General features: G+C 47.0%; 1 protein-coding gene across 4 annotated transcripts in view; it reads left to right on the top strand.

Annotated features, from left to right (window-relative positions):
• Nucleotides 1-18,447, top strand: part of kif14 (kinesin family member 14) — a 160,753-nt gene that overhangs the window by 85,584 nt on the left and 56,722 nt on the right. For all 4 annotated transcript variants that reach the window (XM_038794811.1, XM_038794813.1, XM_038794815.1 and 1 more), the window contains exons 20-21: nt 7,103-7,196; nt 10,123-10,264. In XM_038794811.1, the coding sequence (XP_038650739.1) occupies nt 7,103-7,196; nt 10,123-10,264 (236 nt within the window). The remainder of the gene's footprint in view (nt 1-7,102; nt 7,197-10,122; nt 10,265-18,447) is intronic.

Consider the following 18,447-nt stretch of genomic DNA (forward strand, 5'->3'; position numbering starts at 1 on the left):
GACGCCAGCTTTACAATTTCTCCCGTTTTGGGAGAATCGCGCCCTAGATTTAAAAAAAAAAAATCTAGAGTCCCCAATTTTTTCCAATGAACGGGTAATTTAGTGTGGCCAATCCACTTAACCTGCACATCTTTGGGATGTGGGGGGGAAACACACGCAGACACTGGGAGAATGTGCAAACTCCACACAGACAGTCAGTGATCGGGGCTGGGATCGAACCCGGGGCCGCAGCGCCCTACTTTTGAAATATGAAGTGACACAGTTTCACAAATTGCTTGAGCAATTAGTCTATTTCCTGCCCATGATTCCTGTATTCAGCTGGTCTGTTACTCGTTGGAAAATTGATGGGACAATCATCTTCTTACACTATCACACATTTAGTGTTTAACTCTCTGACAGAGATATGGACCGAGATTCTCCAAGCCCGTGCCGAGTCGGAGAATGTTTGAGGGGGCGGGAAATTCCCGCCACGACGGTCCGACGATTCTTCGTGCCCGCGCGGTCGTCTCGCCACCGGTCGGGGGCCACTGAAATACGCCCCCATGGCGATTCTCCGCGGTCGACCAGCCAAACTCCCGCCAGCGTGGTTTACATCTGGGACCACCTGGCGGGAGCTCGGACACACGTGCGGTGGGGGGGCGGGGGGAATCTGACTCCGGGGAGGGCTTCAGCGGTGGCCAGGCCCGCGATCGGGGACCATCAATCGGCGGGCCATCGTGATCTGGGGGGGGGGGGCTACCTTACTCCACGCGGGCCCGCTATGTGGCTCCGCCATGTCGGTGGCACCCGCGCCAAGGTGGGCCGCCGTGCGCATGCGCGGCCGCGCAGTCTGGACAGCAGGGCCCCGCCAGAGCTGCGGGACGCGCACCGGGGCCCTGCTAGCCCCGTGGAAAACGGGGAATCACCCCGGACTTTCAAGGAAAAAGTCTGGAGTGATTCTCGTTCGTTTTCCGGCGGGCGTGGGGACTTGGTCCCCAAAAGGGAGAATCCCGGCCATGCTATTGCTGTTATATGCACTAATGTGGAGTTATTTCTCCAAATTTGCTGTGTGCTTCCTTTTGAATTATTATCTGCAGTTATCAGTTGCAATTCTTAATTGGCACTGTGGATGTGGGGAAGGTGGAATCAATATAGTTTGGTGTACTATCATTTCATTTGTAAAATATGATTTCAAATCCCTCTTTTACTCTTTCTCTGTCCCTCTTGGCATCTCAATGCCAGCCTCTACCACTTTTGAAAGGTGACGCAACCTTACCTCTAAAATTATATATATTTAACTTCAGTGTGACACATGGTAAGTTTCTGGCAAGATATATATTGGTTCAATAGTTGCTGGCGACTAATCTAGGTGAAAACTTTGAGGCTAGGATAGTACAAGAAAAATAAAGGTAATGTGCCATAAGGTAACATGTAACTTAGGCTAAATCCACAGATTGCCAGTAGTTAGATATTCCCAAATATTCAAAACTTGAAAGAGGAGTAGCAAGTTACAGAAGGACATATGGGTTGTCAAGAATGTGGGGAAACTGGCAGATCGAGTTTAGCATGGGTAAATGTCAGGTCAAGTAATTTGGATACAAGAAATGACAGTTTGGAATATCTCATAATGGTGAGAAATTTGGGGACTGTGGAGGAACAAAGAGATTAGTGTGTCCAGGTATACACTGCTTAAAATCTACTGCACTACAACAAAAAATAATCAATAAGACTGATGGAATAGATCCAGCAGAGGGCAGCAGAGCTACTGATTGGCTGTTCCGGGGAAATTTGCATACGTGCAGTGCGGTCAGCTTAATTTGAAGGTGTACCTGCGAAGGAGACCCGAGGAGTTTGAGTGAAGGCAAGCATCCAGCAGAGGGCAGCAGAGCAGAGCTACTGATTGGCTGTTCTGGGGAAATTTGAATACGTGCAGTGCGGTCAGCCTAATTTGAAGGTGGTTTGTGGAGGGGCTGTTGTCAAGTGACAGTTAAACCCGAAACACTTTGTCAGTGTTTCTCTTCCCCCCCCCCCCCCCCCCCCCCCCCCCCCCACCACCTCCTCTAACCAAAAAAAAAAACCACGGTCGTTGGGAAGCGGGAGCTGGGGCCTGTCGTGAAGGTGAGTGAGTGCCTTTAAATTTGTTTACCTTTCAGCGGGAGCAGGGTTTGAGGGAATATCAGGTAAGCTCTTCCTTTCTTTTTCTTGTTTTTTTAAAATCTAGAGGTGATGTCAGGGAAGGCAGTACAATGCTCCTCCTGCAGAATGTTTGAGGTGAGGGACGCCGTCAGTGTCCCTGCTGATTTCATCTGTGGGAAGTGTACCCAACTCCAGCTCCTCAAAAACCGTGTTAGGGAACTGGAGCTGGATGAACTTCAGATCATTCGGGAGGCAGAGGGGGTCATAGATAGAAGCTTCAGGGAGGTAGTTACGCCAAAGAATAAAGATAGATGGGTGACGGTGAGAGGGGATGGGGGTAAGCAGTCAGTACAGGGATCCCCTGTGGTTGTTCCCCTTAGTAACAGGTATACCGCTTTGGATACTGTTGGGGGGGACGACTTACCAGGGGTTAGCCATGGGGTACAGGTCTCTGGCACAGAGTCTGTCCCTGTTGCTCAGAAGGGAAGGGGGAAAGGAGTAGAACATTAGTCATTGGAGACTCCGTAGTTAGGGGGATAGATAGGAGATTCTATGGGAAAGAGAGAGACTCGCGGTTGGTGTGTTGCCTCCCAGGTGCCAGGGTCCGCGATGTCTCAGATCGTGTTTTCGGGATCCTTAAGGGGGAGGGGGAGCAGCCCCAAGTCGTGGTCCACATAGGTACCAACGACATAGGTAGGAAAAGGGATAGGGATGTAAGGCAGGAATTCAGGGAGCTAGGGTGGAAACTTAGATCCAGGACAAACAGAGTTATTATCTCTGGGTTGTTACCCGTGCCACGTGCTAGCGAGTTGAGGAATAGGGTGAGAGAGCAGTTGAACACGTGGCTGCAGGGATGGTGCAGGAGGGAGGGTTTCAGATTCCTGGATAATTGGGGCTTATTCTGGGGTAGGTGGGACCTCTACAAACGGGATGGTCTACACCTGGACCAGAGGGGTACTAATATCCTCGGGGGGAGGTTTGCTAATGCTCTTCGGGAGGGTTTAAACTAGTTCACCAGGGGATTGGGAACCTGAATTGTAGCTCCAGTACACAAGAAGCTGAGAGTAGTGAGGTCATGAGTAAGGTTTCAAAGTTGCAGGAATGTACCGGCAGGAAGGAAGTTGGTTTAAAGTGCGTCTACTTCAATGCCAGGAGCATCCGGAATAAGGTGGGTGAGCTTGCGGCATGGGTTAGTACCCGGGACTTCGATGTTGTGGCCATTTCGGAGACCTGGACAGAGCAGGGCGAGGAATGGTTGTTGCAGGTGCCGGGGTTTAGATATTTCAGTAAGTTCAGGGAAGGTGGTAAGAGAGGGGGAGGGGTGGCATTGTTAGTCAAGGACAGTATTACGGTGGCTGAGAGGACATTTGATGAGGACTCGAATACTGAGATAGTATGGGCTGAGTTAAGAAACAGGAAGGTAGAGGTCACCCTGTTAGGGCTTTTCTATAGGCCTCCGAAAAGTTCCAGAGAGGTAGAGGAAAGGATTGCAAAGATGATTCTGGATAGGAGCGAAAATAACAGGGTAGTTGTTATGGGGGACTTTAACTTTCCAAATATTGACTGGAAACACTATAGTTCGAGTACTTTAGATGGATCCGTTTTTGTCCAGTGTGTGCAGGAGGGTTTCCTGACGCAGTATGTAGATAGGCCAACAAGAGGCGAGGCCATATTGGATTTGGTACTGGATAATGAACCAGGACAGGTGTTAGATTTGGAGGTAGGTGAGCATTTTGGTGATAGTGACCACAATTCGATTACGTTTACTTTAGCGATGGAAAGGGATAGGTATAAACCGCAGGGCAAGAGTTATTGCTGGGGGAAAGGCAATTATGATGCGATGAGGCAAGACTTAGGATGCATCGCCTGGAGAGGAAAACTGCAGGGGATGGACACAATGGAAATGTGGAGCATGTTCAAGGAACAGCTACTGCGTGTCCTTGATAAGTATGTACCTGTTAGACAGGGAGGAAGTGGTCGAGTGAGGGAACCATGGGTTACTAAAGCAGTTGAATCACTTGTCAAGAGGAAGAAGGAGGCTTATGTGAAGATGAGACATGATGGTTCAGTTGGGTCGCTTGAGAGTTACAAGTTAGCTAGGAAGGCTCTAAAGAGAGCTAAGAAGAGCCACGCGAGGACATGAGAAGTCTTTGGCAGGTAGGATCAACGATAACCTTAAAGCTTTCTATAGGTATGTCAGGAATAAAAGAATGACTAAGGTAAGAGTAGGGCCAGTCAAGGACAGTAGTGGGAAGTTGTGCGTAGAGTCCGGGGAGATAGGAGAGGTGCTAAATGAGTATTTTTCATCAGTATTCACACAGGAAAAAGACTAAGTTGTCGAGGAGAATACTGAGATACAGGCTACTAGACTAGAAGGGCTTGAGGTTCATAAGGAGGAGGTGTTAGCGATTCTGGAAAGTGTGAAAATAGATAAGTCCCCTGGGCCGGATGGGATTTATCCTAGGATTCTCTGGGAAGCTAGGGAGGAGATTGCTGAGCCTTTGGCTTTGATCTTTAAGTCATCTTTGTCTACAGGAATAGTGCCAGAGGACTGGAGGATAGCAAATGTTGTCCCCTTGTACAAGAAGGGGAGTAGAGATAACCCCGGTATCTATAGGCCAGTGAGTCTTACTTCTGTTGTGGGAAAAGTCTTGGAAAGGTTTATAAGAGATAGGATGTATAATCATCTGGAAAGGAATAATTTGATTAGAGATAGTCAACATGGTTTTGTGAAGGGTAGGTCGTGCCTCACAAATTCATCGAGTTCTTCGAGAAGGTGACCAAACAGGTGGATGAGGGTAAAGCAGTTGATGTGGTGTATATGGATTTCAGTAAAGCGTTTGATAAGGTTCCCCACGGTAGGCTATTGCAGAAAATACAGAGGCATGGGATTCAGGGTGATTTAGCAGTTTGGATCAGAAATTGGCTAGCTGATAGAAGACAAAGAGTGGTGGTTGATGGGAAATGCTCTGACTGGTGTCCAGTTACTTGTGGTGTGCCACAAGGATCTGTTTTGGGGCCGTTGCTGTTTGTCATTTTTATAAATGACCTGGAGGAGGGCGTAGAAGGATGGGTGAGTAAATTTGCAGATGACACTAAAGTCGGTGGCGTTGTGGACAGTGCAGAAGGATGTTACAAGTTACAAAGGGACATAGATAAGCTGCAGAGCTGGGCTGACAGGTGGCAAATGGAGTTTAATGCAGAAAAGTGTGAGGTGATTCATTTTGGAAGGAATAACAGAAAGGCAGAGTACTGGGCTAATGGTAAGATTCTTGGTAGTGTGGACGAGCAGAGAGATCTCGGTGTCCATGGATCCCTGAAAGTTGCCACCCAGGTTGAGAGGGTTGTTAACAAGGCGTACGGTGTGTTAGCTTTTATTGGTAGAGGAATTGAGTTTCGGAGCCATGAGGTCATGTTGCAGTTGTACAAAACTCTGGTGCGGCCGCATTTGGAGTATTGTGTGCAGTTCTGGTCGCCACATTATAGGAAGGATGTGGAAGCATTGGAAAGGGTACAGAGGAGATTTACAAGAATGTTGCCTGGTATTGAGGGAAGATCATATGAGGAAAGGCTGAAGGACTTGAGGCTGTTTTCGTTAGAGAGAAGGTTAAGAGGTGAATTAATTGAGGCATACAAGATGATCAGAGGATTAGATAGGGTGGACAGTGAGAGCCTTTTTCCTCGGATGGTGATGTCCAGCACGAGGGGACATAGCTTTAAATTGAGGGGAGATAGATATAGGACAGATGTCGGAGGTAGATTCTTTACTCGGAGAGTAGTAAGGGCGTGGAATGCCCTGCCTGCAACAGTAGTGGACTCACCAACACTAAACGCATTCAAATGGTCATTGGATAGGCATATGGACGATAAGGGAATAGTTTAGAGGGGTTTCACAGGACGGCGCAACATCGTGGGCCGAAGGGCCTGTACTGCGCTGTAATGTTCTATGTTCTATGCATATTCGCTTTATCTCTGGTAGGCTGGAATGGAAAGGGAAGGAAGGTATGTTTCAGTTGTACAGGACCTTCATCAGACTCCTGGAGTACTGCATTCAGTTTCGGGCACTGCGTCTCTGGGTAGAACTAGAGTCTAGAGTGACAATACATCAGAATGATACTGAAGTTGAAGGGATTAAATTGTGAAGATGTGTTGCATAAGTTTAGCTTATAGTCACTTGTCTTTAAATAGTTGAAGGGTAATCTAATTAAGGTGTTTAAAACGATAAAAGGATTCCGAAGAGTTGATTCGGAGTTGCCATTCCTCTGATGGAAGGATCCAAAACTAGATTGCACCTTTTAAAAATATAACTAAGCTCTTCAGTAGTGAAACAGCAAACGCCTTTTCACACCATGGGTAAGGGAAATCTGCAATTCTCCCTTAAAATTCTGTGAATTCTGGGTCCTTTGGCATTTTCAAACTGAGATGGCAGATATTTGTTAAGTGAGAGATATGGGTCAAAGTTGGGTAAATGAAATTGAGGTACAAATAACCCATAATCTAATAGACTGGGAGAGCAAGCTTGAAGGGCTGAATAGCCTAATCTGATTCCTATGAAAATTATTCTCAACCTCCTTCAAACACAGCTGAACACTATTGGCTGCTATAATGTCAGAATATTTAAATTACAGTTTTGGCTATGAATCCTGATTTCTCATTGTACCCTCGGCTAAACCAATGTTGCTTCTCTACTCTTGGAACCACTCTGGTAATTAGCTTCCTCTCTTCATACTTCATCCAGGAATATACTGAGCACTTAGTTGCAGGTTATTCACCGATTATATTTTCCTTTCTGCCATTCCAAAATCCAATGTTGTATTGTAAATACATTTTTAAAATCCTGATCAAGTATAGAAAAAAGAAGCTTGTAGGTATAAGAAAGAACAGGTGTGGCCCTCTTTATTGGAAGAACAATCTGTGTTCAACACTTATTTTATTTTACTAAATAAGCAGAATTGATGTATAATTTATCCTCTATCTTGTGTTTCAGATCATTCATACTGGAACTCCATGAAACTTTCAATGATGATCCAAGAAGCTAACAATATTAGCAACAACTTGAAAAAGCACACTGTTTTCAGCAGGTTAGCGTCACCAAAAATAACTCCCAAATATAGTAGGCAAACTTCTTATTGCTGAGCACTCTATTAGAATTATTATTTGCATAAGAGTTAATTGCCGATTGACAATTAATGTTGCCCTGGCAAACGATGCCCCATGATTTGAACAATGTTTTTGGAAAGTTCACTCTCTGAGCGTGATAGTTTTCATTTCAATTTATTGCCTTATTTGATACACTTGACATTACAAACATCATAGAAAATGATTGACAATTGATTGCTCTGATGAGCCAAGTTTAAAAAAAAATAAAATTTTATTGAAATTTTTACAAAATATAAACATCTCAACTCTATTAACAAAACAACCGCGGTAACACCCCAAGAACAATATCCCCCCAACTTCAAAAGCAACTACAAACAAAAGGAAAAAAAAAACAAAAGAGCACCCACACAACAAAAGGGAAAGAGATAGCACCCGCCACATCCCACAGACCCATGTACACAGTTCTCCCTCCCCCCCCGATCCAAAACCCCCCCCCTGGGTTGCTGCTGCTCCCGGCCTATTTCCCTACCGTTCCGCCAGGAAGTCCAGGAAAGGCTGCCACCGCCTGAAAAACCCTTGTACTGATCCCCTCAGGGCAAATTTCACCTTCTCCAATTTGATGAACCCCGCCATATCATTGGTCCAAGCCTCCACGCTTGGGGGCCTCGCATCTTTCCATTGGAGCAAGATCCTCTGCCGAGCTACTAGGGATGCAAAGGCCAGAACACCGGCCTCTTTCGCCTCCTGCACTCCCGGCTCCACTGCAACCCCAAAAATTGCGAGTCCCCAGCCTGGCTTGACCCTGGATCCCACCACCCTCGACACCGTCCTTGCTACCCCCTTCCAAAACTCCCCCAGCGCTGGGCACGCCCAAAACATATGGGCGTGGTTCGCTGGGCCTGATGTGTCAAGTTATGTAGATTGTGGTTGATCACCTCTGGTTTATGTGTTTATTCATATATATGCAATTGTTCAAATTCTATTAGATGTAGGTGATTAAACTTGAATGTTGCTAACTGGAAGCTGAGCAATGTTATCCCTTTAAAATGACATCTGTATATTTTAGTTTGAGATGTTGGCAGACTGGAAATAATGTGGAGATAGTGAGAACAGTTGTGGATAAGTGGGATATGGGAAACAGAGATTTAGATGAGCTGACATTTGGGGAGACCTGATTTGAGGTGGTCTGCTCCCAGAACCTGTGCCGTTCTTTTAATCTGCAAAAGAACTTTCCCCTCCCTGCTACAGTCTATTGGGGAAATACCTTTCCTCTATTCGACTTGCATTTCATAAAATAAGCAAGACTAAAAATCTTCGGTTTGAATCATGAGCATAAACCACTTAACTTGCCACTTGTGCCTTAACATCCTGGAGTGCCAGCCTTTGCACTGGCTGCAAACCAATTATTTTGATATCTGAAAATGGCTATTCATAGTAACCTTCATGTTGATTTTCAGAATAGGTCAGGATTCATATCAGTGAAATGTTCTAATTTGATGACCTGCCTGAAGGTTGTGTTTGTAAATATTTCTTTGCTGAATGGTTGTGCATCACTCAAGTATTTTTTTGTGTAGATGTATACTTGAATTTCCAAAAGCATTTAATAGGTGCCACACTCAATATTAATGTTCATGAAATTGGGGTGATACATTAGCATGGTTGGAGGATTGGTTAATGGACAGGAAGTCGAAGATGGGAATAATGGAGCATTTAAAATTGGCAGGCGGTAACTAGTAGTGTTCTGCAAGAATCAGTGCTTGGTGCCTTGTCTATTTTGCAATCTAGATTAGTTTTAGATCCCCATCTCAATTTGCTGACGATACAAAGCTAGGTGGGAATTTAAGCTGTGAGGAGCATACAAAAAGGCTGCAAAGAGCTAGACCGATTTAAGTGAGTGGGCAACAAAGTGGGATAGGGGAGTATAATGTGGAGAATTTTGAGATTTTTCACTCCGGTCATGAAGAATAGAAAAGCAGATTTTTTGTCTTTAGAAAGGTGTGAAACTTGCAAATGTTGTGGTTTAGAAAGACGTGGATGCATTTGTACAAGGAACATGTAAGTTGGCATGTCAGTGCAGCTGCAAATTAGAAAAGCAAATGGCATATTGGTCTTTATTGCAAGGGGACTTGAGTGCAAGAATAAAGATGTAATGCTACAATTGTATGGGGCGTTGGTGAGACCACATCTAGAATATTGTGTGCCGATTTGGTCTCCGTATTTAAAGAGGGATATAATTGCATTGGAAGTAATACAGTGAAGATTCACTAGATTGGACCCGGGAGGGGGAGGGGAGGGGGGGGGGGGGGGGGGGGGGTTGAGCAAATTGGGTCTATATTCTCTAGAGTGTAGAAGAATAAGAGGTGATCTCATTGAAACCTGCAGGATTATGAAGAGGTTTGACAGGGTAGATAAAGATAAGTTGTATTTCCCTAGCTGGAGAAACTAGAACGAGGGACATATTTTCAGAATTAGGACCCTATCATTTAGGACTGAGATGAGGAGACATTTCTTCATTTAAAAGTGTTCTAAATCTTTAGCACATTTTCCCCGTGAATGCGTGGGTCTCACCCCCACAAACCAAAGATATGCAGGGTAGGTGGATTGGTCACACTAAAATTACCCCTTAATTGGAACAAAATTGGGTACTTTAAATTTATTTTTAAAAAGTGTTCTGAATCTTTGCAATTCCCTGCCTCACAAGTTGGTGGATGTGCGATCATTGCTTATATTTAAGGCTGAGAAAAACTGATTTTTGAAATTGCAGGCAATCTAGGGATATGGGTTGAAAAGTGGAAGTGAAGCTCAACATCAGCCATGATCATATTGAATGGCAGAGCAGGCTGGGTGGTCGTCTTCAACTCCTATTTTTAATGTTATTATGTATTTATGTATTTTTCTTTTCTCCAGGCATGAAGAGTCTGATGTTGAAAATAAAAACATCCAAACTCCAATTCGGGTACAGGTTAAAAATACTAAGCTGAGCATTAGCACCTTCTGGAGCTTGGAAAAATTTGAATGCAAGTTGGCAGCAATGAGAGAACTTCATCAGGTAAAGTTCTGTTCCCATTATAACAGATTAGAATAACTGTTCCGGCAATTCTGTGTCTTATTTAACGCATATACAAACAGCAAACGTATTTGGTGATCTGGACCTGTTAGCGGAAGGAAACAAGGTTTTTATGATCTCTATTTGCCACTTAATTAACATCTGCTGATTATTTCTATTACTTTTATTCACCGTATCCATTATAAAACCAATTTTATGGATTTCTTCAGAAGCCAAAGTAATAACAGCAAATGTCTCACATCTATAAAAGCTGTCTCACTATATTGTTTAACATTTTCTCTAAGGCTTACTCCAAAATCTAATTTGTTGCGTTCTAGTGACTGAGGGAAATGTTGCCATATTACTTCAACACGTTGTGTACTACTTTATAGAGGGGCACAAGTAGAAGCAGTGGCATAGTACTGGGGTAGTAATTCAGAGACTCAGGGTATTGATCTGGGGACCCAGGTTCGAATCCCACACTGGCAGCTGGTAGAATTTAAACTGAATAAAATATCTGGAATTAAAAGTCTAATGATGACCGTGAAACCATTGTCGATTGTCGTAAAAACTCATCTGGTAAACTTACGTCCTTTAGGGAAGGAAATTTGCCATCTTTACCTGGTCTGGCCTACATGTGACTCCAGACCCACAGCAATGTGGTTAATTCTTAATTGTCCTCTGAAATGGGCCTAGCAAGCCACTCAGTTCTATTCAACTGCTATGAAAACACAATAAAGGAAGAATATGGACGGACCACCCAGCAACGACCTAGCCACCATAAACAACAACAGCAAACTCAGCCCTGTCATTCCTGCAATGTCCTCCTTACTGACATCTGGGGGCTTGTGCCAAAGTTGGGAGAGCTATCTCACCGACTAGTCAAGCAACAGCTTGACATAGTCATACTCACGGAATCATACCTTGCAGACAATGTCCCAGGCGCCACTAACTATTCCTGTCCTGTCTCACCGGCAGGACAGATCCAGCAGAGATGGTGGCACAGTGGTATATAGTCAGGAGGGAGTTACTCTGGGAGTCCTCAACATCGACTCTGGACCCCATGAAGTCTCATGGCTTCATCTTAAACATGGGCAAGGAAACCTCCTGATGTTTACCACATAGACCCATCATCAGCTGATGAATCTGGACTGCTCCATTTTGAGCCCCACGAGGAGCGTGGCAAGGGTGCAGAATACTCTGGGTGGGGGACTTCAATGTCCACCACCGTGAGTGGCTCGGTAATACCACCACAGACTGAGCTGGTCGGGTCCTAAAGGACAGAGCTGCTAAATTGGGACTGCAGCAGGTGGTGAGGGAACTAACAAGAAGGAAAAACATACTTGACCTCATCCACACCGACCCACCTGCTGCTGATGCATCTGTCCATGACCGTATTGGTAGAAAATCACTGCACAGTCTTTTTCTTCACATTGAGGATACCCTCCATCATGTAGTGTGGCTAAATGGGATAGACTTCGAACAGATCTAGCAACTCAACGACTTGGGCATCCATGAGGCACTGTAGGCCATCAGCAACAGCAGTATTGTACTCAACCACAAATCTACAACCTCCTGGCCCAACATATCCCACCCTATCATTATAACCAAGCTAGGGGATCAACCCTGGTTCAATAAAGAATGGGTCATATTCTAGTTTCATAGAATTTACAGTGCAGAGGGAGGCCATTCGGCCCATCGAGTCTGCACCGGCTCTTGGAAAGAGCACCCTCCCCATTTCCACACCTCCGCCCTATCCCCATAACCCAGTAACCCCACCCAACAATAAGGGCAATTTTGAACACTAAGGGCAATTTAGCATTGGCAATCCACCTAACCTGCACATCTTTGGACTGTGGAAGGAAACCGGAGCACCCGGAGGAAACTCCCCACACACGGGGAGAATGTGCAGACTCCGCACAGACAGTGACCCGAGCCAGGAATCGAACTTGGGACCCTGGAGCTGTGAAGCAATTGTACTAACCACTATGCTACCGTGCTGCCCTAAGTGCAGTAGGGCATGCCAGGAGCAGCACCAGGCATACCTAAAAATGAGGTGTCAACCAGGTAAAGCTACAACACAATCCTACTTGCCTGCCAAACAGCATATGCAGCAAGTAATAGACAAGAGCTAAGCGATTCCAGAATGAACGCATCAGATCAATGATGAATTGAATGATGAATCGTGAATAGTGGTGGACAATTAAAGCAACTCACTGGAGGACAAGGCTCCACAAATATCTCCATCTTCAATGATGTAAGAGCCAGCATATTACTGCAAAAGATGAGGCTGAATTTTTCCAAAATTCTTCAGCCTGAAGTTCCGAATAGATGATCCATCTCAATCTTCTCCCAAGGACCCCAGCATCACAGATGTCAGTCTTCAGCCAATATGATTCGCTCCACGTAATATCAAGAAACGGCTGAAGGCACTGCCGACTGCAAATGCTGTGGGCCTTGACAATATCCCAGCAATACCTGAAGGCTTGTGCTCCAGAGCATGGCATGTCCCTCGCCCAGCTGTTCCAGTACAGCTACAACACTGGCATCTACCAGGCAAGTAGAAAAGTGCTGAGGTATGTCGTGTACATAGGAGGCATCGGGGCAGCACGGTAGCCTTGTGGATAGCACAATCGCTTCACAGCTCCAGGGTCCCAGGTTCGATTCCGGCTTGGGTCACTGTCTGTGCGGAGTCTGCACATCCTCCCCGTGTGTGCGTGGGTTTCCTCCGGGTGCTCCGGTTTCCTCCCACAGTCCAAAGATGTGCGGGTTAGGTGGATTGGCCATGATAAATTGCCCTTAGTATCCAAAATTGCCCTTAGTGTTGGGTGGGGTTACTGGGTAATGGGGATAGGGTGGCGGTGTTGACCTTGGATAGGGGGTAGGGTGCTCTTTCCAAGAGCTGGTGCAGACTCGATGGGCCGAATGGCCTCCTTCTGCACTGTAAATTCTATGTAATTCTATGTAATAGGAAACAGGACAAATTCAATCCAGCCAATTACCGCCCTGTCCATCTACTCCATCATCAGCAAAGTGATGGAAAGCATCATCAACAGTGATTGGACCAGAAGATACATGGCTAACTTTTTTCTAAATTTACAATTTAAGTAAATATTTATACAAAGGAGAATCGATAAAATGACTTGCACTTGATTTGTGTTTACAATGAAGTAGTGATGCCAAGTTAATAACATTTGGGATAAAACCATGCATATTACCTTGACTGTGCTTGTAATATGCATATTGATATTTTGCTAATTCACAGGTTTTCACTTCAGATGCTTGTTTATTGTTTTATTCTTTGTCAAAGTTTGTTTCCTAATCATGCTTTTTTTTCACGTGTTTTGAATTTATGGACACACTCTCTCTGACTTGTGCCATCCCTGTTCAGGCTTGATAAGCTGAGGTATGAAAATCAAGTCAATTCTTCAAAAATTAAGTTGTATCCTTGCACATGACATGGAAATTCATGAGCCATAAAAGCGAAATCTGGACATGTTCTGATAAAACAAATGCAGACGTCATAACTTAGCCTGGCCTCAAAATCGGACACTGCAATCTGTCTTTTTCAACTGGGGTTTAATCAAAAGGTGATCACATGGGCTTTTCAGATCCTTGACATGTTCTGTGCACTGCAAAATGTTCAGGCTTGTAGGAAGATTTACAGAAAGATATGATAGAATTTTATTGTAGCATTACGTCATACATACGTCTTTTCACGAGCTTTAAAATGCTGCCTGTTTTCTGACCTTTTACTGTTTCACATTTACCAGTTTTTGATATTTTTAGCGAAACAGTAATTTTCCCTTTTTCTTTAAAGGCCCTATCTGAATAGAGGATTCTAAGCATGTTCTATCTTCACGGCAATTATTTAGCAAATTAGTTTTAAACCTGCAAGTTGAAAGCTGCACAGCAAAACTCCTGTTTGTCAGTTTGAATAGGAAAAGGTGAAAAGCCTTGAGGCTGGATTCTCCATTACAGAGGCTTAACTCATGCCGGGACTGAATCAGTGGTGTTCTACGGCCATGGAATAGGCGCAGGTTCCGAGCAATTCTGGATCCGTTAATGGGCTAGCGCCACATGGGACTAGAGCAATTCCAATGGAAAACGCTGTCCTATTCGCCAGGGTCGAGATTGGCACTCAAGGGGCTGGCAAGCTGCAGCCGCAGATAAGCGGGGACTCCAGTCCCCAAATTACACTTGTTCCAGCCAACAAGATGGCAACTTAAAAAACGGTACAGCGGTTCGCAGATGCAGAGCTCAAGATCCTGATGGATACCGTGGAGGAGAGGTGAGCACCCTGTTTCCCGGAGTGGAAAGGAGGCTGCCATCCACCGCCGTACACTGGGCCTGGGCACATGCGGCAGAGGCCATGAGCGCCGTGGATCCCACCTCCAGGACCGACCAGCAATGTCTTAAGAAGCTGCGCGACCGATTCATGGCGGTCAGAGTGAGTAGCCAGTACCGTGCCCCTAGCACCAAGCCCCAACCCACCCATAACCTCCCCCCATCCCCACCTGGAGGGTAACTGAACCCTACCGCTGGCAGTCTGCTTGTACCCCAACCGACACCACATGCCAAAACCCTTACCACCCGTCATGGCCAAGTGCCCTATTCATTCAGGCCACCCGCTGCCCACGTCCGACTGCCTCAGACTGCGCATTTTTTTGTCGTGTCGTGCCCCCCCCCCCCCCCCCCCCCCCCCCCCCCCCCGGATGAATTGAGGTATCCCTATGGCACAACCGCCACACCACACCACCACTCCAACCTGTGATCCAATCATGTCTTGTGTCTTGCAGGATCACTTGGTTGGCCCTTCTGGTGTCCCTTGGCCACAGCCCCAGGTCACTTCCATGGCAACAGACAACGACGTGAGCCCCCAAATGCCAGCCCTCGATACCCCAGAGCACCAGTTTGGGAACAACACCAACTTCCTGTCGCAGCTCTCTCCAACACCCTCCACCATCCCAGATACATTCATCTCGATTGGGCATGTTAGTGAAGAAGCTCCTGGGGCACTAACTGTTGCGCACCACACACGTGCAACAGTACATCAGATGAAGGTAGGAATCCCTGAGGAGGTGGAAGGTCGGAGAGCAGCCTGGCCTGGCCTCGGGGACTAGCTGCCGTCCAGAAGGGTCTCTGGCTTCTGGAAAGGGTGGGCCCATTGATGTTGGGAGATGCATACATAGGGCCAAGGACTATACGAGGGGTCGTCAGCAGCCATCCAGTGCCTGCAGGTGCAGTAGGGGGAATCCAACTGCCTGCAGGGGCAGGAGACCGTGCTGACTACGTGTGTCACCCAGGTCAACACCGCACGCATGGCATCTGCAGTGGAGGTCCATGGGCGAAGATATCGGCCACAGTCAAGATGTCCAAGGTCTGGGGCACTTTGTGCAGATGGTGACTGAGGCATAAGACACGACTGCCCTGTCACAGGCAGCTATGTACCAGCACCATCTGGGCATTGCAGAGGCGCTCCAGAATTTGGCCCAGTCACAATGGGTCATGGCTGTGGGTGTCAACGGCATTGCCCGGGCCCCCATGCTCCCAAGAGACTCCCAAGAGACTGCCAGGCCATTCACTACAGAGGATGGCTGCAAAGGGGACCCCGGTCACCGGGCGAGAAGCGCAGCAAGCCAGCTCCCCCTGATGTACCACCTGGAGATCCATCTGGATGTAGCATTGTGACCTGTAAGGTCCGAAGGTTTGACACCAGTTAAGTTGGCATGGTGCAGCACACAGGATAGTATTAAGGACTAGGGCACAAACATGCAGGTACATGTTCACTTGTTCACAATAAACACCTATTTACGAACATTTCAACCTCGGTGCTCTGTCAGAAGGGTGTGAGGGGTCAGCTGGGCTGGTTGAAAGGGGGCGCCGGGAGGGGGTGGATGGGCGGTCGGTTGCTGGAGGGGGCTGTGGGCCAGGGTCCCCTGGCCAACACCGCCCTGGTACTCTGTCGCCACCTCTGGCACCCCAAGGGTTCAGTGGGACCATGTGATGAAATAGCCAGCTCGCATTCAGGGATCACACAGGTGGACGGTGGATTATGCTTTCGTGGGCAGGAGTCCGATGTTGTCAAACGATGTGGCGCACCAGAGCTCATTGCAGAACGGGTCTTCATCAACCTCCATCCTGTGAACCATTCCCGCTGTTACAGCCAACTCGGGGCCCGCATCTCGTAGTGAGGTAGGTAGAAATCACAAACGGGGTTGCAGGTGCGGGATGGTGTGGGAGTGAAACGGGATGTTTGTTCAGCCGTTGGCCAGGCCCCTAGTTGGCGAACCTGGAGGCGATTAGAGCATCCCATGTGTGCTGGCCCTGGCACATGTTGTTGTTTTACCTGCCTGGGCCCCATGCCCTGCCCATCCTGGCTCTCCCCCATATCCTCCTCGTGGGACGAGTCCTGGTGTTTATCCTCTTCCTCCAGCATGTACCTCTGATGCGTGATGTGGAGAATGCAGCAGGCCACCACGATGTGGGAGGTTCTCCTAACTCTATAATGGTTGGCCCCTCCAGAGTGGTCCAGGCACCTGAACCGTAACTTCAGGCACCAATACACCACTCAGTCACACCCCTGGTCGCTGCAAGGGCATCATTGTAGGGTGTCCCGCGTCGGTCTGTGGCCTCCGGATAGGCATCATCAGCCACGACCACAGCGGATAGCCCCTGTTGAGCCAAACCCTCATCCGGGGATGCACCTCGAAGGTGTTGGAACCATCCATTGTACCAGGATGAAGACATTGTGCATACAGCCTGGGTATTGGGCGCAGACATGCATGATGTGCGTCTCGTGGTCACACACCAACTGCATGTTCATGGAGTGGAACCCCTTTCAGTTTGTGAAGACCACCCTGTGCTGGTGCTCAATGGGGTCATGTGTTCGGTCGACCACCCCCTCGGCCTGGAGAATTCCGGTGATGGCTGCGAACCCCGCTGCCCTGGCATCCTGGTGGGCTCGATGCACATTGAAGCTGAAATATTATGTCGCCCTGACATACATGGTCTCTGTTACGGGGGGGGGGGGGGGGGGGGGGGGGTTGGTGGGGGTGGTGCACACATACGGCTGGTATCGCTCTCCGCAATCATGGGCCATGGTGGGCGGTCAATGGAGTGTGCAACAAGGTGGCTACCTTGGCTGCAGCAAGGGGAGTCCTTGCCTGGACGCCCCGGACCTGAAGTTCCGCCGATGCCGCGGCCCATCTTCTGGTCACTCCCTGCTACCCCTGCCCCCCAGCCAGCCATGCCAGTGGTAGGACCGGCAGACCACTGTTGCGCCCCTGAGAACATGTCCTATCTCCGCTCTCTCCCTCAGCATCCATTGCGCCTGTTTCAAGTGAATCTTTCAGGCGATAATTCCCCCTGGCATAGGCAGGGCATCACAGGAACCCTGCAGAATACCAGGGTGGGCCCGTTAATATGCAAATGGCATTTACTGTATGTGCAGCGTAGAATACATTTATGCTGCTGTCGAGGCACCAGAGCATGGCATTCTGTCAGGCACCCGCACCAATCACTTATTTTCATCTGATGCCGGATTCTCCGCCCACTCGTGTTTCCTGATTCTGGCCTCGGCCGAAGGAGAGGAAACCGACTATCCTGCCCACGGTTATTTCCAGAACGTTTGAAAGATAATACCCTAATGAAAAGAATTGTATTTGTTGCATAGAAGATTCTTCATTGGCTTTTAAAATGATCATTTGTACTGCTTTTGTCACCTAATAATTTGGCGTATCCGCATTAGGGAGATCAGGAACTTCTACAAAGTTTGGACGGTCAAACTAAACATGTGTCTTTAATAAGAGTCACTATGAATTTAAAGTCCGTAACAGAATGGAGTGATTAATGTTACAAACAACTTGTGATTTGTGAACTCTTCACTTGCATAATTTACTCTGAGACCTCTGTTGTTCCATCTTTACTGCTGACCTTCACTATGTCTGACCTTGCCCGCAATGCCCACAGCACATGAATGAATAAGAAACACTGCTGCTGGAAACTTGGACCAGAGGCTTCTCAACACAATTTGGTGTGAGATGTTTATTAATTGCAAAGAAGAGTTAACCAATTACTTGCTGCTTTGTTTGGTGATTGTCAAGCTCTTTGGTCTTGGTACTTTTATTTTAAGCTTAATGAATCACTTAGCTTCAAAATCCAACATTTAAAGTCACTCTTCCATA

The sequence above is a fragment of the Scyliorhinus canicula genome, chromosome 4 (genome assembly GCF_902713615.1).
Source record: "Scyliorhinus canicula chromosome 4, sScyCan1.1, whole genome shotgun sequence".
Lineage (NCBI taxonomy): Eukaryota > Metazoa > Chordata > Chondrichthyes > Carcharhiniformes > Scyliorhinidae > Scyliorhinus > Scyliorhinus canicula.